Below are 22,998 nucleotides of genomic sequence, written 5' to 3' on the forward strand. Positions count from 1 at the left end.
GGCGGTTTCTCCCCTCAGAGCCGGTGAGGGAGAAACGAGGGTGGGTTGTGGGGAGAGAAGATGGTTATAATTAAAAGAGATTCCCTAAGGACTCCTGAAAGATCCCTTAAGGATGGTGGAGGGGAAGCTTTAAGAGGAGTGGCTGAGGTAATTTAATTTATTCAGGTTGGAGAATGTTATAAATTGAGGCGAATAATTTGATTCAGCCTTTTAAGATCAATTAATAATTTTATTAATTACAGCAAGCGATAGCAAGCAAACAGCGCTGGGTGCAGCTGCGGAGCCTGTGTTCCGCCAAAAGCTGACAACTTTTCTTTCTCTTCAGTCCCTTTTTATCCTGCATAAGTGGGGGTGATGGGTCTCCTTCTACCGTGGTTATCAGTTCCAGCAACAATGGGTTTTCACTGCGGTTATCAGTTCCAGCCAGTCCTGCAAAATCTTTCACAATCTTTGTTTGTGGTTACCAGTCAAGCCTGCAAATTCCATGTCCCGACTTCCCCCCTTTTATCCTAATTTCATACTTTTGATGAACAAACGAGTCAATGCAGTTCCTCACAGAGAAGATGAGGTTGAGGTCAGACCTTGTTGCGGTCTTCCGTATTCTCGTGAGGGGAAGAGGTGGAGCAGGTTTCAATCCCCTCTGTCACATGTATGACAAGGAAATGGCTGGAGCTGAGTCAGGGGAGTTTTATGGTGGTATCAAGGAAAGTTTTTTAACCCAGAGCATGGTAGAGCAGTGGAATAGGCACCTTAGTGCTGTGGCTATGGCATCAAATCTGACAGAGCTCAAGAGCTCAGATCCATGGTGGGAGTCCTGGACCGTTCTGTGCACTGTCAGGAGTTGGACTCGATGTTCCTGATGGCTCCGTTCTAACTCAGGATATTCTGTGATGGTTTCAAGTCCAACTGTGTATCCAGCACTGCCACTGTAACCCCAAACCACATCACCCACCACCCGATCCAGACATTTCCAGCGATGGGAACCCCACCCTGGACAACCTATTCCCATGCCTGACCACCCAAACAGTGAAAACATTTTCCCTAATATCTAATCTGAATCTCTCATCTCAGTTTAAAGCTGTTTTTTCTTGTCTTCTCACTGCAAGTAGAAGAGAGTAACCCTACCTCACCACAACCTCCCCTCACGTAATTTTAGGGAATGATGAGGTTTCTCCCTGAGGAACCTCTTCTTCCAAACAAATGCAGACTGTGGGTGCTGAGGGACCCCTTTACACGGAATTTTGGGCATGGAGCTGACTCTCAGTGCAGCCTCTTTGAGGTTTCTGCACATCAGCAAATGCTGTGCTCTTCCTGCTGCTGCTAAGAGATGGAAATGAGACAAATATTGAAGGTTTTCCATATAAATCCAGAACAATATAGTAGGTATGGAGTGAGAGCTGGCCCGTCCTTGCTATCCATAACCTGGATATATATCCATGACCTAGCAGATATTCAGTTTCTGTAAATCTCTGTATGAAATGGAGGGTTAGCAAAAAAAAAAAAAAAACCCAAACCACTTAGAAATTGAATAATGGCAAAATTATTGGACTTTGAGGTAACAAGCTCCTGGTCTTTCCCTGTGACTTCAGACTGAGGCCATCCAGTTTTTTATTTAAATGTGTTCACATACCACTTTCTGCTGGTATTTTGGCTGCTGCTCAGTTTAGAGCCTTGTTCTCTTTTTGCTGTGGGTGTCCCATCATCTCTCACAGCAGGAAGAGGACAGGTAGGGAATTATATTTAATTAACAGCACAACTCCAGGCAGTTTCCTTCTTAAGGTGGCTGATATGGGGAGAACAAGAGACACTGTTGAAATAGTTTGATCAGATACCATCCAAGGAGTTATTTGGAAGTTCATTATCAATTTTTACAGCTAGCCAAGCCAAAACTCGTGGGTTTCTCTTATTTTAGTGCCCGGTTGTTAGAATTACAGAGCAGGGAAGTTGGGAGGAGCCCTGGTGCAGGCAGGAAATGGTTAAGAGTTCCTATCACCTGGGAAAGCAATCCTTTGATTTTTCAGAGGGCGCTAACATGCTGCAGTTCATGGAAACAAAGGGAAGGGGATCAAGTAGAAAAGTTGTTCTTGGATTTTATTCTCAGTGGCAGAACTTCTGAGGTCTGGATATTGATGTCTGCGGGGAAAATACGGAGATTTTGGATTAAAAGGGATTTTTTTTTTCCTTATCATCATTCAAAAAAGGATCTATGAGGTAAGTCTTGATCCAACTGGTGACTTTAGATAACTTCTTTTAAGAGTGAGGAGTAAAGAAAACGCCTTTATCTTTGCTGACCCATTTTAAAACAGTGAATTCTTTGCTGAAATTGTTCCTCGGGCAGGGAGCAGAGGCAGGAGCGCGAGTCAACAACTGCACAGAGCCCACGACGCTCGCCTGTGTTGTCTGCATTCAAATCGCTTGCATTCATTCCTGAGCTGGAGTATGGAAATTCAGCACTATAATGAACCAAGGGAATTTGCCACTCGGAGTTGCAGTAAATATTTCAGAGCTGACACTCTTTCAAGCTGTAGTAGTGGCTGTGCTCATGTGCTTCAAGCATCTCTGGTGGTGGCTCTTAAAGTAATTCCCAAGCCTTGTCTCTTGAATCCTCATTGGTGTCCCAAAGGTTTTGTATTTCCAGCTCCTGTAAGGACCAGGCTGACTAATTTTGGGGCTGTTAGAGAGGGGTCTCGATTGCCATGAATTCTTTGCCTGCCTGCACCCGAGTTCTCACCTTCAAAAGTGCTACTGGATTTTGTGTGTGTGTGAAAACAGATGATTTTTCACGCCAGTGTGGCTGCCCCAAGTGTGACTGTCACTGAGAGCCAGTGCCACATGAAAGGAAGTTTTTACACCCCGTGGAGAGCCCTACAAACCCATCCATTCACCTTGGAGCTGCTTTAACTGCGCATAAATGGCACTCACTCTTGGGCAGCTTGACATATTTATCTACGAATTGTGGTGGATTTCTGGAGCCTGGTGAGTGTGTGGTGATGCTGGTTCCATTTTCCCTCCCTGCCTGCCTGTGAGTGGGTGCTCTCTGCAGTGTGGGTGACTCCCCACGTGGATCAAAGTGCGGGGCTGTGCTGTGACACATCAGCCTCGCTGCTGCTGCACCCACCTGGCCAGTTCTTCCTGCTCTTCCCACTCACCCCACGCTTTGCTCCTGCTTTCTCATTGTCCAGGAGGGAGAACACTCCAATCCAGAGCTCCTTCTATCTTGGGCATCAACAGAGACTTGGGGCTCTTTTGGTCTTTGCCATTTTATTCCCCATCGCTGCCTTTCTGTTCCCCTCGCCACAGCGAGCTTTTATCATCTCCCTGTGCTTGTTCCCAGCTCCTGAACTCTCCGTTCCCAGGTTCTGGCTGGGCAGGAATCTTTCATCACCCTGCCTTATTTTGAATTCATGCTCTGGTCCATCCCATTGTGCTCCTTCTGGGTCTCTGTGGCACCTGCAGGAATAAATTACAGGAACTCTGCCTTGGAGCACTCAATTCCCTGTTGTTGGAAGGGATTACTCTTGCATTTACACAAAAAAATTACAAACCCTTGTATTTTTTTTTTCTTGTGGTTTTTTTTTTTTTTTAGCAAGATATCTCTTATTTGAAAAAAGTTCTTTCTCTAAAATCTTGTCTGCTAAGTGCTCTTGCTTCTGTTGTCAGGATCTGACATTCATTTCAGCTATTCAGTGTGAAAACCCTTTCCAATTTCTTTACCAGTGCTATTGATTAAAATGCAGTTTACTTTTCTGGGGAAAATTTGATATTCAAAAATGTCTTTTTGCTGTGAGTCAGAATGTACTTTTCCGTGGAATAAAAATTCTGGAAAGAACCAAAAAAAAAAAAGCATTGGAAATGTTGAACAAATTATATTGTCGTTTCAACCTGGTTATATAAGAAAAAAAGACATAACTTCAAAGTCCAAATGAAAAGCTCTGGTATTTTTCTCATATTTTGAGAAAATGAATACATTTTTCTCCAGCTGCTCAATTTTATCTGTTCAGAATTTTCCATATGAAACTCTGAGAATGTTCTGTACTGGCCCTAACTCCAAGTTCCTGTTTAACTCAGCTGGCTGTTTCAGGTTACATATTAAAAATGAATTATGAAACTTTTTCTCCTTAGTTTTCGACCATTGATGTTTCTTCTAGAAACTAATAAAACTATTTCCATTTTTTGTGTAGAAGTCTATCGTTCTCAGGTTATAAATGTTGTATGGTACAATTATTGAGAGTTCTGAAGAAAACTGATGGAAAAGATCTTTGGAATGCAGCAGGTTAAAATTTAATTTTGCAGATTAGAGATCAAAAAATGTCTGTGGTAATTTACTGCTGGTTTAGATGCCCTCATATGATGCTCTCTCTCCCTGTCAATATTGCTGTGGTCATTTTGGGGGTTTTCAATATTCCCTTTTTTCCTTAATTGAAAACTCTTTGCTGTGCTAAGTAGAAAGGACCTGAGCTCTGCCCAGCTGGGTGCATTGAGCTGTCTAAATTATAAGAGGAAAATTTGTGGCAAGATCTGGTTTTCATTCTAAAATAAAATCCCTGAGGAGAAAAGCACCCTGGGGGTGATGGGATTTGGGCTCTGACTGTGCTGCTCTTGGACTGGTTTTTGGTGGTGTGGCCTCTCCTGGGCTGCTGGTGGGCACTGCCAGAAGGGACCAGCTTTGGGGGAGTCCTCTGAGGGTTTAGGTGCTCCATTCTCCAGGCCAACACTGTCACATTGTTCTGGGGGGAAGTTCAGAAAGAGAAATGCCACCCTGTGCTTTTCCAGCACTGTAATACCCTGATTATTCTTGATTTTTCCTCAGTCTGCAACTTCATGAAGCCCATTATTCCTTGTCCTGAAGAGCAGCCGTTTCCATGTCCCACCACTCATCCTTTCTTTGTTCTAATCTGTGCTTTCATCTTACCACAGATGATTTTCTAGCCCTTGGACCTCTCCTCTGGACTCCAGTTGTCTTCCCAGCTCCAGAAGTGGTGCCCCAAACCCAAGGAAGACTTCAGCAGAAGCTCCAGCAGAGCCAGCTGGAGGGAGAGGACTCCCCAAATCCCCAGTGGTGTCAGAAGGATGAATTTCCTCCTGAGCTCCTCTTCCCCACTCTGAGTTGTCTCCATCAGCTCTGCCTCTGATACCCCTATGATTTGGTAACTATTTTATCTGTTCCCCGCCTCAACTTCCCTATAATCTGTAAAGAAAATATTCCATAACTGCTTCACCTCCTACTTAACCCCTCAAAATTTGTGGGTGAGGGGCAGAAAGTTGAAGTGGAAAAATCAATACATTTGCAAGCCAATTTAGAGCTCAGCAGAAAAAAAAGGAGCAAAATATTTTATAAAATCCTGGAAGGTGCAGGCAAATGGAAATTTTCAGTTTAAAGTAGAGCTTTATTTTGGAATTCCTCAAGGAGAGACTGGAATTCTGCCACACTGTAGTAGTCTTATATTGCAGGAAGCCAGGAATGCCTCAGCCTCTTGCCCTGTACACTTCACAGATTCTCACTACATTATACAAGTTTGACTTGTTAATTTTATAAAGTAAAAAGAAGCAAAAACCTTTACAGGCTGATTTCCTGTGCTCAGAAAGAAATGCCTGAGAACTGCCTGGAGCAGGTTCACACCATCATTTAACTCCAGCTTTCAATATTTGCTTTCCACACAACCCTTGTGTCTGTGAAAGCAGCTTCTCTTCAATTTTTTGGGTGCCATGGAGGTGATTACATGTAGAATAGAAGATTTCTGATGGAATTTTCTGTCAGCTTCTGCAAAATTAAATTAATTTCACAGGAACTTCACTGGGAAAATTCCTGTTCTAAATAACTTTTGTCATTGTGAGTGAGTAGCACAAGAGAATGTGGTAAATTCAGCTGAATTCCAGTGCACATATTCTTGGCATTTGTGTAATTTCAGGGAGTTAAAATCCCATGTTATAAAGAAATCCAATGGTTTAGTTACTGAAGGAGCCATAACTGATGGGAAAGGATTGTGTTGGATTTGATATAAGAAAGTTTAGCTGCAGTTTCTGGTGTTCTACTGAGTGGAGATACTGCAGAGACCCTTGAGAAAGAGAATTTTATTTGTGATAACCAAAATCTGAGAAAAGACAGCAATAACATTTTCTGAGCAACTTACTTAAAGGAGCAAGCTGATTTTAAAGGTTTTTCTTTCAACATCCTTATTAGACACAAAAAATGCATCTCTAACGGTAAATTTCTTCTGCATGTTTGGACTCATCCTACTTTGGAATCTAACCAAGAAAATGCTGCTGAATTTCCATCCCTCAGTGTTTGATTTCAGGTGTGGCTGCCCTCATCAGCTGAAAAATATGTCCATCCGAGGCCTGAAGAAGAAACAACCAAAGACTTTTAAAGTCAGAATTATAACAGTGGACGCTGAGATGGAGTTCAGCTGTGAGGTGAGAGTGTCAGCAAATGCTGGGGAGCTGGGCAATGCCCTTTGGATTAGCAAGAATTTGGAGAAATTCAGACTATCAGTTCGTGGATGGTCTTAAAATTGATCTGCTATTTTTATAAATAACGGATTATTTAATCTCAGGTGTGCTCTTCTCTTAACTTTGTTCAGAATTTAAAGCTGTTTGCATGAAATCCATGTGACTGACACAGCTAAATTAACACTAAAACTGCCTTCTTCATTCCAGTTCAGTTGTTTGTAAGGATTCCTACTTCTCCCTGAATTTTCTTTTTTTTTTTTTTTTTGGAACTGACACAACTCTTTAAAAAGACACATCCACCTTGGATAAACTGGTCAGAGCTAGTGCTAAGATTAAAAAACAATTTATAAACTGGTACTTTTGTTGATCTGGGTTATTCTCTTCCAATTTGCCATTTATAAACTCCAGTTCTTTACCTTCAATGGGTGTTTGGATCTCTGGCAGAAGAGAAAAAAAGGATTGATGAAAAAGCTGGAAGTTCTATTAATTATGGCTGATAAATTAATTAGGGAAATCATGGCTGGGGAAAAAGAAATTATCGATTGCTAAACAAATTGGGCTGTACTACTGAAGGGACAGAACTGTCCCTGATTAATTAATTCCTAATCATCCAGCAAAAGCAAAGCAAGACACACAGATATTCTGGGGAGTTAGAAAACTCAGTTCCAATGGGACTGGCAGTCTTAGTGAGACCTGGCTGCTCTGAGAGCCATTTAATACAATTTATTAGGTCTTTCACAAAGAGAATAGATTAATCTTGTATGACTTACTCTTCTGGAATACTTGCAGGCAGAATTGTGAGAATAAAGGATTTGGAAAATTTGATTTAGAGATCAGAGTCCTTGTTAACAAACAGTGTATTCCTTCCTTTGATACCTCTCCTTTCTCCCCAGACACTGCTCTTTTGCTGGGATGATTTCCAGCTTCCCACTCATATACTGCCTAAAAGTTCACTTTGGTTTTTTTTTTTTTTTTTGCCATTCAGTTTTTAGTTTTAGCAATTAGATAAAACCATCTTTGTGAAATTTGGTCAAATAGAAGGAACAGATGAGCAGCTTCTCTGGTGAAAGGAACCAGGCATCAGATGTGTGTGAATTTGGGACCTTGCATCAAAGTTTGCTCTCTGTGGCTGCTAAATTGAAATTAAAACATTTAAGAGGACCCATTTAAATCAGAGTAGGATAAAGGCTTGGCCTGGTGCCACTGAAATACCTGAGGGGTGTGAAAGGTGGATCTGTCCTCACTGTTCAGCACTGCTACCCCGTGTCCTGATTTGATTTCCCCTGGCTTTCTCTCAGTCTCTCCAATTTGTATAAACCATTGACTCAAAATTTTGGACAAATATTAATAAAGACTTGCCACATCCCAGGGAACCAATAAGATAATCCCCATTCCCCCAAGTGCTTGGTAGCTAAATGACTCCAGCTGCTCTCTGGATGTGTCTGGAGAGGGAGAGGAGGTGGAACACAGCAACTCTGACACAGCAGCAAGAATATTTCCTTAAAAACCTAAAGGTGAAATAAGATTTCATAGGCGAAAGGGCTCAAATTCATTTAGGATATACATGTTTTTCTTGATTTTTCTCTCTTTCAGATGAAGTGGAAGGGAAAGGATTTGTTTGACCTGGTGTGCCGAGCCCTTGGTTTAAGGGAGACTTGGTTCTTTGGCTTGCAGTACACAATTAAAGGAATGTGCACCTGGTTAAAGATGGACAAAAAGGTACAGGAGACAAAATGGGTGGCAATTAATTATTTACTTCTATAAATATTGACTTTCTAGAGCACAGGAGCTAAATGGATATGTTCCATGAGAACTCAGAATTTGACATGGGAGCTTTTTTTAAGGTGAAAATAGGATTATTTGCTCTGATTTCTTCTATCCCATTTGGCCTGCAGCATCCCCCACTAATCACCACTGATTGCTGTTAGATTAAAGCTCAGAATTACCCTTCCCTTTAAAATATGGGAAGGCTGCTTTAAGTGGATTATTGGCTGCTTTCTGATTTTCCTTGGGAATATTATCTTGAGACACTCATGTATCCTTTTTGCTGCTGATTTGATTTTATTTTATCTGTCAACAGGTTTTAGATCAAGAAATCCCCAAAGAAGATCCCATTAGCTTTCATTTTTTGGCTAAATTCTACCCTGAGAAAGTAGAAGAAGAACTCTTACAGGAAATTACCCAGCATTTATTCTTCCTTCAGGTCAGGAACAGTTTTGAACCATGAATTCCTTCTGTATTTCCCCCAATCCTTTTGCATTATCTTTGATCTTGCTGGCAGCTCAGGATAATTTTGCTTGCTTCAGCTGCATCAAGAACTTTGTAGACATTATTTTTATGAAATACAAACATCTGTCCTGCCTGCTGTGGGTTTGTGTCCAGGTAAGCTGAATGTTTCATCTTCTGCAGGTTTTTGTGACATCACCCACTAGTTCAGGGGATAATTCCAAACCTGAATATTCCAGGCTTTTTTTGCTCCTTAATATGTGTTAAAAAATAATAAAAATTCATGCAAAGCTGGAACTGCTGGAAGAACTGTGAGGCTTTTGGGGAGATCTTGTGCTGGAGGGCAAAACCTCTAGAAAACAAGGACTCCCTAAACTTTCATTTTGGGTTGTAGGGATAAAAGATTATGGAATATGACAGGCATGCTGAACTCCAGGTTTGTTCACCTGGCAAGGCTTAAGAGGAGCAGAGCAGCAAACACCATTTGAGCTCCATCAAAAAGCAGATGAAGGAGCAAATTCTTGGAACTTCATCCAAAAGAAAGATGGATCAACCAGGAAAAAGCTCCATGTCTGAGTTTGGGATGGTCACTTCCAATGTCTGGGACATCCAGCTTCTCTCCTGACTTGCTGTGGAGTCCCTCTGGAAGTTTCAGCCCCTGGAGTGCTGCTTTATTCCAGCAGGATGTGTCTGTGCAGGTAGCTGAGATAAATGCAGTCTGCAGCTGGAAATAAACCCAGTAAATTCCATTGTTCCTTGAGGAGGATGTGCTGATGAAATTGGGGAAATGCTGCAGCTCTGAGGGTTCATAAACCCACCAGAACTTCATCCAGAACCTTCAACCCCTTGGCAATTTATTTCTTCAGCTAATTTTGGACAGGAATGAAAACAGCAGAACTCTTTCTACTCTTTTAATACTGATTTTTCCACTTTTTTTTCTTTTCTGCTTGAACCTGTCTTAGCTAGCAGATATGCAATTAGCAAATTCTTGTCATTCCAAAGTAGGAAAACAAGGCTGAAACAAATTGGAACTTGCAAAGTTTCCTGACTGTAAGAACTTCAGCTCACACCTGGATGCTAATAGGGAAAACATGTTCAGACATCTGGATGCCTGAAGATTTCAGCTCTCCTGACTCTTCAGACCTTTGCAAATTAATGTGGCATAAATGCCTGAATAAATGTCAATGACTAAAGCTAAATAATGTCTGCTTAAAGATGAGGTAATTTATTGCTTCCTCAGGAAGTTTAACAAAAAGTCTTTGTAAAAACTGATCAGAAAAAAAAACCCCAACAACCCAGACACTTATGGGGGATTTATCTACATTGTTCTAAATTCTGGAGCATGATTTGCACTGTGGAGAATGAAAGCTGGAGCTTTCCAAATTGGAAGAAAAATCTTTTCATTCTTTCCATTTTAACAGCTTAGAAGGAATGTTCCCTGCACTGTAACTCAGCTTCGCAGATTGTGCTCACCAGGGACTAAATTTAAAAGCAAAAACTTTCTTGGTGGCTCATTTCAGTTCCCAGCACCTACATTGGTGTGTTTGTAACCAGAACTTGTGCTAGCTCAAGTAATTTTCTATTTGGAAATGTTTAAGACAGTGAGCTATGCAAAATTTTGTTGTCTTGTGCTTGTTCCTAAGCTAAATACACCTGAGAGGAGGATTTGGCCAGATTAATTTCCCCTTCCCTCTTTAGGTTTTCAAACAGAAATTGCACAACTGATTTAAAATCAAACAACACCTTACAAACTATAACACCTCTGCTCTTGGTAGCACCACAGGTTATTAAAATGAAAAGAATGTTGAAAGACTCTTTATCATTGTCTGATTGTGCTTAGACTATTGAAAATGAATAAATTAAGTGCTTTATTATTCAGCTTCTTTTGAGGGTCTCCTTCATTCTCTTATTCTGTAAAGCTGGAGAACATTTCTTATGGTTTTCATATGGCAGCTGCACAGCCCTGAGTCTGCTCTGCTTGGACCTGACCTCCAGAGCTCCCTCCCAACCTAAAATCTGATGTCTGATGTGATGCAAAGCTGACTTTTCAAAAGGCAGGCAGGATAAAAAAGGGATTGTTAAAAGAAATGAAGCGCAGACAATAAAATTGATGTTTTATAGGATTTTCTTTTATAGGACTCCTTATGTAAGAGTGTGGAGAGAGCTGACTGGCATTTTTGGTCTCATTAAATGCAATGATAACTAAAGGCTTCCTGTGTTCCTGAATGCCAATTTCTTGTTGCTGTTATTAACTCCTAGAGGTGATATTTGGTGTCAAGTTCTAGTCTGGGCATGCCTGCTTTCATTTCAAGCCTGACTTAAGTCCTAACTTTGAGCTTCTTGAACTTGCTCCCTTTTTCTGTTGGTTTAGGTTAAGAAGCAGATCCTGGATGAGGAAATCTATTGCTCCCCAGAAGCTACAGTTTTACTGGCTTCTTATGCTGTTCAGGCCAAGGTTTGTGCACAGAAAATCTCTTTTTTAATTGACTTTTTTTCTGTTTTAACCCAACACATCTTGAAGGTCTCCCACTTGGGCTTGAAGGTTTTCCAGTTGGGCTTGAAGGTTTTCCAGGCTGGGTTTGAAGATTTTCAGGTTGGGTTTGAATGTTTTCCAGGCTGGGTTTGAAGGTTTCCAGCCTAGGACTGACGTGTGAGTGGCTCAGTGGCTGTGTTGGAGCCACCTGCCTGGCACAGGGGCTGGAAGGATCTTCATGGACTGCTCAGATGAGGAGATGTGTGCAGGGGAACCAAAATAAATTCTGCCTCAAGCTTTCACTTCAAACTATGCAAGCAACAATTCCCTCAGCATTCTGCCTCTAACAAACTGAAATAACTTTTCTTTTTTGGGACAGTACGGTGACTACGACCCAAATTTCCATGAGCCAGGCTTTCTAGCCCATGATGAGCTGTTGCCCAAAAGGGTGAGTCTTAATTTGATAGAAAACCAAAGCTTTGAGTCTCCTCTTTTGCAGTGCAAAATCTTTGAATCTCCTTTTTGCAGTGCAGATGTTGCTGGGGATTAATCAGAGCATTAAAAATTCTGCAAAATGACCAAGCTGTGAACTGCACCTCTGCTTTCACTTTGCTTGGGAGAGGCAGAACTTGGATTTGGATCTTCACAGGGATCCAACCTCCCTCTTTCTCCTGCAGGTGCTCAGGCAGTACCAGCTGACAGCAGAGATGTGGGAAGAGAAGATCACTGCTTGGTATGCTGAGCACAGGGGTATTGCCAGGTAGGAAACCTTTTCATTTCTTGGAAACCTCATACATTTATTTATGGGATTTGTTGTCTTCAGTGTAATTCAGCTCATCTGGAAATCTAATGAAACAATAAATAGGATCTGTTAGCACCCAGATGCAGCTTTTCCTAATATTTGTGTTCTGTTTTACCTGTTCTGGAGGCTTCTTAGCATTATTTTTATTGAATATTTTCCTCAAGATTTACTGATTTACCTTGAAGGGAGAAGAAAAGTGGGTGGAGAGATTCTCACTCTTCTTTGGCCTTGGCCAAAAGCTCTGTCCAAGACTCATTTCTCAATGAACTCTATCTCCTGAAGGAAATATATTCATGGAAAACAATGGAAGGGTGGTTTTCCAAGACATGGAGTGGCAAAACTAACAAAAGGAAAAGACTTTTAATGAATTTTAATGAAGATTACACTATCCATGAGTCATCTTTTGAAATAGATGCAACTTTTACTCTTTATTATTCTTTATTCTGTCCAGATGCTGTTTTTATAATCCTTTTTCTTTGTATTATTGAGAGCAAGATGGCAAAACTAAGTTTGTACAAAGGGTCAGATTGGCTGTTCTTCTCTAAGTGGGAAATGGAGAGTCAGCCAAGAGAGAAAGGCTGGAAAGGCATTTCATAATCATGGCTTTATTCTCCAGGGATGAAGCTGAGATGAACTATCTGAAAATTGCCCAAGACTTGGAAATGTATGGTGTCAATTATTTCCCAATTGCTGTAAGTGCCTTATTTTAGCAGTTTTTACTTGCTGCAGATAATGGTGCTGTCCTTTTAAAGTCCTCCAGGGAGTTTGGAACTGGGACTCCTGACTTCTGGTTTTGTTCTGACTTGGTTTTCTTGCCTGCTAAATAAGCAGGTGAATAAAACAGTTAAGATTAATATTTTACAACCTGACAAAAGTTTTGAGTAACTCCAGGTAGGGAATAGGGAAGGAGAAATAGTTTGAGTTGCTATAAGCAGCCTAGAGGACTGAGTTTATTATTACCAATGACAGCATTCATAATATTTTATATAAACACCAATTGCCTAAATACAAACAAGTATCAATATATTAAAATACATGTTTCTTGTCTGTGGTTGTTTAATGTCACCAAAAATGCCACCTACTCATATCTCTTGTTTTTTAGCAAAATAAAAACCACACAGATCTCCTGCTTGGAGTTGATGCCAAAGGTATTCATATCTACAGCATTAATAACAGGTTCTCCCCCAATAAATCCTTTGAGTGGAGCTCTATCAGAAACATTTCCTGTAGTGAGAAAGAGGTATGATGGCTTTGATGTATTATTCTTTTTCCATGGGCATGGGTGTGGACTGGGATTCTTGGAACAGGCTGAAAGCTTCCTCTGTTGAAATAATTTTGGGGGAGAAGGGGAAAATCCTGGGGAGCTTTGTTACAAAACTAAAAATAACAGCCCTGCCTTGCAGATGAGCTCAAAACCTTGGTTCCCCGAGGCTGCTCTGAGCTCTGACTCTGTTCTGGCTCCTTCCCTGCTGCTTGGCCCTTGCAAAACAAATGTGTTAATCTCTGAAAAAGACAGATATTATGAATGTCACCGTGCCTGCCTTCCTCAGTTATCCCAGCAGGAATTCCATGATCCATAAAACCTAAATGCTGTTTGCACACTCAGAAGCCGTCCTTGCAGCTGAGCCTTGGAGCCCAGTGGCAAGAGAAGACATGCAGGGAGGTGTTAATGGTTTTCTGCCTCACTTCTGCCAGTTTGCTGGGACATGATTTCACTCCCCACCACTGCAATTTCACTGTGAAGCCCAGCTTATGCTTCTAGAAAGTGAGAGAGTGGGGAAAATTTATTCTCAGTCCAAATCATGGGCTGTGTGGAAGGCTATAATCAGAAAAAGCAAACCCAGGAAAACTACAGTGGTACTGGAATACCTGGAATTTGTCAACCAAAGGGCAGCACAGCCTGTTCCATTTTCTGTGGGACTTTTGGAAAACGGCCCACAGAAACTGAGATCTAAAATTGAGATGAGATTTTAGATTCGTATCCATTAAGTCAGAGGGGACTATTCCAAAACAGTTTTGGTCTCTGATATTATCAAACTTCCCCTGAGATCTGTGAATAAACTGCTTTAACTCCCTGTTGGGGGAAATGGGACAGCCCTGTGTTTAAGGTTCACTTTATTCAGTGACACACCACAGCCTTGCTCCTCAAAAGGCAGCCAGTCATTACCTAGAGGGTGAAAGGAGCTGTAGGACATGATCCTGGAGACTCAGATGCCTTGGAATTATACAGGAATTACCTTGCAAATGAATTAGAGGAATAGAGTGCCAGGGAACCTGCGAGGAACAGAAAACACAGCCTTAAAAAGAAAAGGGACCATATTTTGTTCTGCAGCCAAACAGAGCACAGAGTATGGAGTGAAGCACGGAGCTGGCAGCAAGAAAACCCTGCCTGGCCTCTGGGAACAGCTTGGGATTGAAAAAGTGAGGAAGCCTCCAGGAGTTTGACCTGCTGCTCTGAAGAATAAGTCCTTAGGCCCTTGACACATTTGTTTATCCCTTCAGTTGCTGTTCTGAGAGGTGTTTGACGTTTCCCTGGCTTTAAGGCCAGGTTCTAGGGGTTGCTTCTAGGGGTTGTTGCTGTGTCCTGTTCTCCTGATAAGCAAGGCTTGTTCCAGAGCTCTGGGGACAGTGCACAGGTGGCATCAGGAAAATCCCCATCCACGCTGACACTGGGCTGGGCCTGAGGGTTTATCCTCTAACACAGCCTGATTCTATGGAGAAAAACAGTTTTATGTCACTCTGCCCCTATTTGTGGCATAAATCACTGCTTCCCTGGAGAGAAATTGAGATGAGCTCAAGTTTGCATTGGTTTTAATAGTTTCAACTTACTTTCCTCCTCACTGTTCTTACTTTCTTTTTTTTTTTTTTCTTTTGCCTATGTAGTTAACTATTAAACCCCTTGACAAAAAAGCAGAAGTCTTCAAGTTCTTCTCCTCTCAGCTCAAAGTGAACAAACTAGTGAGTAAACTGCTTTCCTGCTTTAAAACTGAGCCTGGTGATACTGACTGAGAAATATTGTTTGTAAACAAAATTGTGATCTTGGGATCTCAGCCTAGATTAGCCTGTGTAATTCAGGAAAGTGGGATCAGAGGGAGATGAAGGACAGGAGGAACCTCTCATCCTGTTACAAACTTACCTATGAGCCTGCCCTGGGTGCTGATTTTCTTGGAGCTGCCAGCACTTGTGCTGAAGTCAGAATTGTCTTGTGAGGCCAGTGTGAGCCTCTTTGTCCCTCTGGCAGGGACACAAGTCCATCAAAACCCCATTTGCTTTGCCTTTCCTATCCAGATTTTCCAGCTGTGCATTGGAAACCACGACCTATTTATGAGGAGGAGAAAAGTGGACTCCATAGAGATCCAGCAAATGAAAGCACAAGCCAGGGAAGAAAAAGCTAGAAAAAAGGTAGATTTTTCTTGCTCCTCTGTTGTTGAAGACAGTGATTATTATTCCAGCTCTGCCCTTGCTGCTCCTGTATTCCATCAGCGTGTGTGTGGGAGGTGAGGAAGTGCAGCAGGATTGAGTGTGGGAGCAGCTCTGTGGCAGGTGAGGTCAGAGGTGTTTGCGTGGAGAGGTGATCCCAAAGATTTGGGGCACAAACCAGATCAATCCAAGGGCTTTCCCAGCAGTCTGAAATAACCAGGAGTGCCTGCCTGAGGAGTTCAGTGCTGCAAAGTTCAGGCAGCTTCAGCACCTCTGGTGAGCATCCCTGCTGGAGAGCAGCCCCTTCTTCATTTGATGCATTTCACTCAGGCTCAGGTGAGATCCTGCTGCAATCCCACCAACTATTGCTCATCCTCCTTCCAGATGGAAAGCCAGAGGCTGGCCAGGGAGAAGCAGCTCAGAGAAGAAGCTGAGAGGGCCAAAGAAGAGCTGGAAAGGCGCCTTTTCCAGCTGGAAGATGAAGCCAGGCAGGCCAACGAGGCCCTTGTGAGTTAGACTGAATATTCTTGTGTTTGATGGGCTTTCTTGGTTTGGAAGCAGGATTTTTTTGACACCAGGAGTTGTAGCTCAGACAAGGCTGGAGAGTTTCTGATCACTGGTGGAAAGGGCATACAGGAATCCCTGGGAAATCCCTGATCTGCCATAATCTGAGAGCCATTCCCTCCCTGTATTTGGCTCACAGTGTCAGGCTAAGAGGGGAGGAAAGGATACAGTCTTGGAGCTGAAACTGGGAGAAAGAGGCAACTGAAGGGGCTGACTTCAGCTTTGTCCAGCTCTAAGATTTTTCTCCTTGCTTTGTAGAGGTGAGAAACAGGAAATTCTGGAGCAGGGGAGGAACATTAGGCCCTTATATTGTCTGTTTTTTATTTAAGAAATAATATTTTATCACTTGGTAAGAGATGTCTTCTGCCTGCCTGCCTGCAGGGGTGATTTTGGAGGTTCTAGACAAGGAACTAAGAAAAATTCTTTCTCTTCAGCTCCGATCCCAGGAAGCAGCAGAGCTGCTGGCTGAGAAAGCCCAGATTGCAGAAGAAGAGGCCAAGCTGCTGGCCCAGAACGCTGCAGAGGCTGAGCAGGAACGCCAGAGGTTGGAGATCACAGCTCTGAAAAGCAAGGAGGAGAAGCGGCTGATGGAGCAGAAGATGCGGGAGGCGGAGCTGATCGCCGTGAAGCTGGTGAAGGAGTCTGACAGGAGGTGGGGTTTGCTTCCCCGGCGTTGTGTGCTCTCAGCTGGGCTGCAGGAGTGCTGCTTTCCTCGGAGCCAAACCCAGGAGGGGGGAATTATTCCTGAAGTGACACTTCAGAGGGACTAAGCCTCCTTGTGCCTTGTTTGTTCCACCTGGATGCTGTTGTTGTATTGCAGGTCAAGTTTACAGAGGATCAGATGCAAAGCTTGTTTAGCAAGAAAGAGAATGTTTAGCAAGAAAGATCCAGAATGCAGAAACATCTTCTATTTAGTGTTTTCAAACGAGCACTAGCTACCTATCTAAATTTACTCTTTATACCCTGTGAGATATGAGGCTGTTTTCACTCATTAGTATCAAGTGAATTGTGTTTTGTTTCCCTTTCAGATCTTTATGAAGTGTAAAACCAGGTAAACTCATTTGGAATATAAACAACTCTGAGTGTTTGCATGTTCCCCGAACATGCAGAGCAGGCCAGTGTTGACAGAGGATTTTTAACCCTGTTATTAAGAAATCCTTCTACTTGTTTTAGGATACTGCCAAGAAGCTTGCCAAAATAAAGAGCAACCTCTCCCCACCTCAGGGAGGATCTCTGATGGCCTGGAGAGAATCTGTGTCAGCAGGTTGTAACTGAGCCCATGGAAATTAGGAGTAGGAAAATCATGGTAATTCATCCACTTTGTGCAGGAGTGTGTCTGTCCTGCTGTGCCCAGTCAGTTCTCCATGTGAGCATCCTCCCACGAGTACCTTGCTGTAAAGATAACACAGTAGTAGACTTGTCCTCTGGAAGTTAGTGAGCTCTGAAATCCATGTTGGTTGGAAACCATCAACCATCCCCCTCAGGAGATTTCTCTTCCAGAGCCAAGGAAGCAGAGCACCTGAAGCAAGACCTGCACGAAGCCCGGGAGGCCGAACGCAAAGCGAAGCAGAAGCTCTTAGACATAACCAGGCTTAATTATCCTGTAAGTTCTGCTCCTCTGGGCACCTCTTCATCTTCAGGGATAGTCAAGGGTTGATGCCATTTTTATAGCCCCCATCAAGCTGAGTGGTGGCATGGCTGCATCCAGCTGGGGGACAGAGTGGTGTAGAAAAGCAGTGTAGCAAGGGTGGAAGCTGGGTTTGTTCAGGGGGGTAAGAAAGGCAGTGCAGGAGTTAAAACCAGAACAGGTGATGGACTTAGGGAGCAGAGGCTGTCTTGCCTTCATGCCTAACTCGTGGTGCCATTTCAGCCAGGCAGTTTTTTGTGGACATGGTTGTGCTGAGCCAGCTGTGTTATCCTGGCACATCCATCTGTTTTGGGGCAAAGCAGGTGAAGTTGTCTCCAGCAAGAAAGCACTGCTGAAGGTCTGTGCCCCAGCTCCCTCTTCTGCTCCAGCCCTGCTGAGGCTGGGTTTCTATTCTCTGCTGCAATAGAAACACTGCAGCCAGGATAAATCTCTGCTCCTGTGGGTCGTAGACTTCAGCTGGGTGCAAGGGAAGGGCTGCAGGAGCATCTGTGTGTCTCAGAAACGTAGGAAATAGCTCAACATGGTACTCTTGCAGAACTGAGGAGATAATTCCCAAATCAGTCCATCAGATCTGGCTGACAGTGCTTGTGTTGCCTCTTCCAGCACATGGCCAAGTACTCCCAGTACTCCCCAGGTGACAGCAGAGATGCCAGCTTTGACAAAGGATCCATCAAGCTGGATTTGAAGGACATAGACCTCAAGAGACTCTCCTTTGAGATAGAGAGAGAGAGGTATCAGCATGCTTGTGGTGCAAATGAATGAGAAAGGCAAATGAAATCTTTGGGAAGCACAGTTCATCTTTAAATAATTTGGCATGTGCACATGGCTGGAGGCCTTTCACTGAGCTGGTGTGGGTGATATCTGTGTCAGACTGGCTTTTCACACGGGGGAAGGGTTTTTGGTGGCATCAAGCCATGATAAATCCAGAACCTTCTGTCTTGGGGTGGGACAAAGCACCTTACTGAACTGACCTCTGTGAGAGGACAGAAGTTTCCCTCTAGTGCTAAAGTGTGGAATTGCTGGGAGCTGATCCATCAGACATCCCTTAGTTTGGAAGGAAATGCTTGGTGAAAAGTTAGGAAGCAAAAAAGAAAGAAGTGAACCCCCTTGTCACTGGGTCAGGGGAGCCAGGCTGGCATTGCCAGAGTTCATTTTACTTATAAAACATAAAAGGAAACAAAAACCAACTCTCCTTCTTCCACAAACACCTGTTCTTGAGTTAAATTGTGCCACACTAAACTTTTTGCCTCCAATGTATGGGCCCAGGCTGGACTACTTAGAAAACAGCAGGAAATTCGAAGATCGACTGAAAGAACTGAAGTCTGAAATTCATGCTCTGAAACTGGAGGAAAAACAGGCTGGGCTTTACAGTCACTGGAATGAAGTCCTGGGCTCCTTGGATCGCTCCTTAGGAAGTGTAAGAACCCCAAATCCCTGCCCCTTTCTCCAGCATGAACCCTAAAATGGAACATGTGTGCATGCCAGAGGGAGCTGCTGTATTCCAGTCCAAGCTTTCACAACCCTTAATGATAAAATATTAGAAGCATAAACACTTTCAGAGAAAAAAATCATGTCAAAACAAAATCTTAGGGCCTTTTTTCCTGTGCTGAATACCAGGAGCATCAGCAAAAGAATAATCATCTCATTATATGATTGTGAAATCACAATCAGGGTTTAAGGTCTTGGAGCAAATGAAATTGTTGTGACTAACACATTCAAATGTGGTTTCTTACAGTTTGCATCACATTCTCATTCATGTGCTTTGTGGTTGCTAAAAGTCATAAAAGCCTTGGTGTAATTTTTTTTTGAAGGCAATGAGGAACTAGACCCAGATTTTTGTCATAAGTTGCTTGTTATTTAAATAAACTCTTCAGCTTCTTCCTGCAGCAGGGCAGGAATAGGGCTGGCTTTGTCTGCAGGTTGTTCCTCATGTAGCAAAAATGGCTCTGAGTCAATGGTTTTTCAGAGACAGAAGGGAGCTTGAAAAATGATGAGGAAAGATGGCCTTTATTTTCTGACTACTCATCTGATGTTCTTTTTGGCTTAATGAGTGTTGATCTAGAGAGGGCATTAAATTTCCATGTGCTCTGTTCTTTTCAAGGCTCCATCATGGATGAAAACCTTCGAAACTGGAGATATAGTGGATATAAATCTTCAAAGACCTTTCCCTGCTTACTTGTTAAACACTGCAAGCAGCTGGCCCTGCACCAACAAAATTCAACACATGGTGCCAGTGGAAAAGTCATCTTCCCAAGCCAATTCCTTGGCTGCCAACAGTGTGGGCACAGGAACCAGGAAACAGATTATAAAGGTAATCAGATTTGTCAGTAAATTCCTAAATGTTGGCTAAAAGTTGAGAGTTCAGAGAGGTTGGCTGCCTGGAGGGACCTGGTTTGTCCTGCTCTGTCCCAGCCACACAGCTGACAAGGCTTTTGCAGGATTTTGGAGCCCCTGGTGCTGGCACATCATTTGGGAATGTTTATAACTCGAGGCTGCCTGTTTTTTCTCACTTCTGATCTAAGCTGGAGTGCAAAGCTGTAAGCCTTGGTAAATGAAGCAGAGATGTCTGTACACAGTAGGAGGATCTGTGTTAAATTTTATTTGTACCAGCCAGACTTGGAAATGAGAAATGTGCTCCCAGGTATAGAGAGCTTAAAACATACTGTGCTTGTCTTCTTCTTTTAAAAGGCAGGGAGGAAGAGACCAATAAATCCCCAGGCTCCCAACAGCTCAGTTCTCTTCCATGTGCTCCCTGTCAAAGAGGCTTGAAGAGCAATGAGCTGAGTGTCAGGAGAAAACAACCTGCTTTGAAATGTCACTGGGCTGGAGAATGAGGAAGAGCTGTAAGGAAATGTGGTCTGGAACAGTGGGAAGGAAATCAGCTGTCTGTAGGCAGTGCTAATTGGGCAGGGTATTGGGAAAGGGGAAAGCCTGATGGAGTCACTGTGGTTTATCTGAACAGAACTGGAGGGGTTTAGGATCAATTAAAAGCTCCTGAATGTAACGTTCAATACTTCCTTCAGGGTTGCTGTACTTAGAACCAAAGGACACAGCTGAATGCAGCAGCAGCTGAGGGAGCAGCTCTTTTTGAGGCAACAGAAGCAACTTTTAAGACTAAACTCAGGGGTGAGGCAAATTTGTTTAAAGAAGGAAGAAAAAGCGATTGCAGAGCATCTTGCAGAAGGCTCCAGAGTTGGAGGAGAGGAAGACCCAGACCAAAGGGAATTACTTTAAGCCAGCACTAATTCTCCCTCTCTGATTTGCCTGCAGGTTCAGCAGCATGACTCAGATGTGATCTACATTTGAAGCCCCTCGTTTCCTTGCCAGCCTGGTGGGACTGGTGGCCTTTTTGCCTCTGTGGGGACACTTGGGCAGCTCTGGTTGCTGCCAGCTGTGAGAGACAAGGCACTGTGGATCCAGAGCTGCCATCCAGCTCCCAGGCAGGTGACACCAGCTGGGAATGCCACAAGTGCCCCCAGTGTGGCTGGGAGCAGTGCAAACCCAGAGGAAATGTTGTTTTACTGCCTGTGCACTTTGGAAGGAACACTTCACACTTTGCTAAAACCCTTCCTCCCCCAGGTGTTTCACACACTTAGAGCTCTGCTGCTGGAGGAAGGATGTGAGGCAGCAAGTGCCCAGGAGATGTTTGGGATGAGAAAACAGAACACAAGCTTGGTATTTATCTCCACAACAGACTAATTATGGTTTTGGTCCAGTCCCTGGGACATGACTCCCACAGAGCTGCTCGACCTTTTAGTGTTTGCCTGCCAAGTATTTTCCTTCTCCTCCCCAAACATTTCTTGGTTCACTTAATTGATTTGCATTTCTCTGTGAGAAATCTCAGCTTTTAATTCCAGATGCAGAAGTGGACATCTTCAAGTACCTCCCACTCCTGGGGGAATCCTTTGTTTGGAATGAAAAGCTTTTGTTCTTCCAGTCCCTGACCAGATCAAGCATTTTCTGCTCGAGCAACCCTTGCATACATTAACTGTCTTCCCACTTCTGTGCAACACAGCTCCCAAATTAGACAAAGACAAAAGATGCTGTTGGTGTCTGCTAAAGTGGGACTTGTTTCTGGTGGAGAGGTGCATGCAGCAAAGTGCCTGCCTCATTAGTAAAACCCACTTGCATTTTCTGTTTTTGTGTGTGTTTAAGTATCTGCTTCTCCGTAAATCTTCACTCTGAGGACTTCTGGGGAAGCAGACAACATTCAGCTGCAGCTAAAGCAAGAGTCCAGCTGAACTTTTGACATGTGATGTAAAAACGAACGGTAATGTTGTTAAATGTCTTGTTCTAAAAGCCGAGATTAAAGAAAAAAAACAGGTTCAACAAAAAGCTTCAATTTCCACTTGCTTCGAAGGGAGTGTTGTGTCAATATTCCTCCAGCATTAACAAGGCAGGTTTGGAGAACAAACACCCAAATCTGCTCTGTACACATCTGCAGCAGGCTGAGCACAGAGGGGGATGACAGCTGCCCCTGGAGAGGGACAGGAGTGCTCTGCAGGGCTGCCCTGACTGCTCCCAGCCCTGGGAGCACTTGCTGCCTTGGCTGGGTGGCTTGGGCTGTGTTAATTCTCTTCCAGCTCAATCTGGCACAAGATATTTGCAGAATATTGGCTGTTGCACACAATTTCTGAGCTGTCTGCAGAAGCCTGGTGTGTGAGAGGGAGAAGCTGTCAGAAATGCCAGAATGATGAGGCAGATGCTGTCATGGTCCCAAGGCTGGAGAGGGGGCATGGGCCAGGATTTGGGAGAGTGAACCATCTCCTCTATTAGCCAGGAAATGCTGCAGCAACTTTGAATGTGCCATTCTCGGATTTGAGGGTTAGGGGAAATATTGGGATTCCCCTGGTTCTTCTTTTCCTGTTCCCTCTTTTTTTCTGGCATGTGCCTTACCACAGCCAACTGAGTTTATGGCCTCATCCTTCACACGTGCTGGGACTTCCTTCTGCTCTTGTGTGGAGCAGGGCCCAGAGGAGGAGACCTGCTCCATGTGCACCTTTGATCTATTTCTTTGGACTTAGTCCTGTAAATCCCAGTGAAGAAAAGGACAAGGTCACACTCCTGCCAGCTCAAATACAAAACCTGCCTTTACATGATGTTCTCAGCCTGCTGTGTCCTTGCTGGGCATTGCTCCTGTGCAGCACCACGTTCCTGCAGGCTGGGATGGGTGTTTGAGCTCTGAGATGGGCCAGGAGGAGCTGGGATCTCTGTGAGCTTTTTAGGTTTAGAAAGAGAAGCTGGGATATGCTGTGAGACTTTTAGATGGATAAAGAGGAGCTGGGATCTGCTGTGAACCTTCTAGATGGATAAAGAGGAGCTGAAATCTGCTGTGAACCTTTTAGGTTGAGAAAGAGGAGCTGGGATCTGCTGTGAACCTTTTAGATGTGGGAGGAGGAGCTGGGATCACCTTGA

General features: G+C 43.5%; 1 protein-coding gene across 2 annotated transcripts; it reads left to right on the forward strand.

Moving 5' to 3' along the window:
- The first annotated feature begins 24 nt into the window (after positions 1-24).
- LOC100230978 (merlin) lies at positions 25-21,918 on the forward strand. Of its 2 annotated transcripts, XM_030288017.4 has the most exons (19): positions 25-147; positions 4,918-5,147; positions 6,297-6,414; positions 8,044-8,169; positions 8,531-8,653; positions 11,048-11,131; positions 11,529-11,597; positions 11,827-11,909; positions 12,568-12,643; positions 13,054-13,191; positions 14,835-14,909; positions 15,240-15,353; positions 15,756-15,878; positions 16,370-16,587; positions 17,436-17,538; positions 18,187-18,314; positions 18,850-19,000; positions 19,685-19,894; positions 20,854-21,918. In XM_030288017.4, exons 2-19 carry the CDS (start codon positions 5,140-5,142, stop codon positions 20,887-20,889), a joined length of 1,983 nt encoding a protein of 660 aa, XP_030143877.4. In that variant the 5' UTR covers positions 25-147; positions 4,918-5,139; the 3' UTR covers positions 20,890-21,918. The 2 variants fall into 2 exon arrangements, with proteins under 2 accessions (XP_030143877.4, XP_072772803.1); XM_072916702.1 differs by lacking the exon at positions 25-147 and having other exon boundaries at positions 5,059-5,147; positions 6,256-6,414; positions 20,854-21,022.
- The last annotated feature ends 1,080 nt before the right edge of the window (positions 21,919-22,998 follow it).

This window comes from Taeniopygia guttata, chromosome 19 (genome assembly GCF_048771995.1).
Source record: "Taeniopygia guttata chromosome 19, bTaeGut7.mat, whole genome shotgun sequence".
In the NCBI taxonomy this organism is placed as follows: domain Eukaryota; kingdom Metazoa; phylum Chordata; class Aves; order Passeriformes; family Estrildidae; genus Taeniopygia; species Taeniopygia guttata.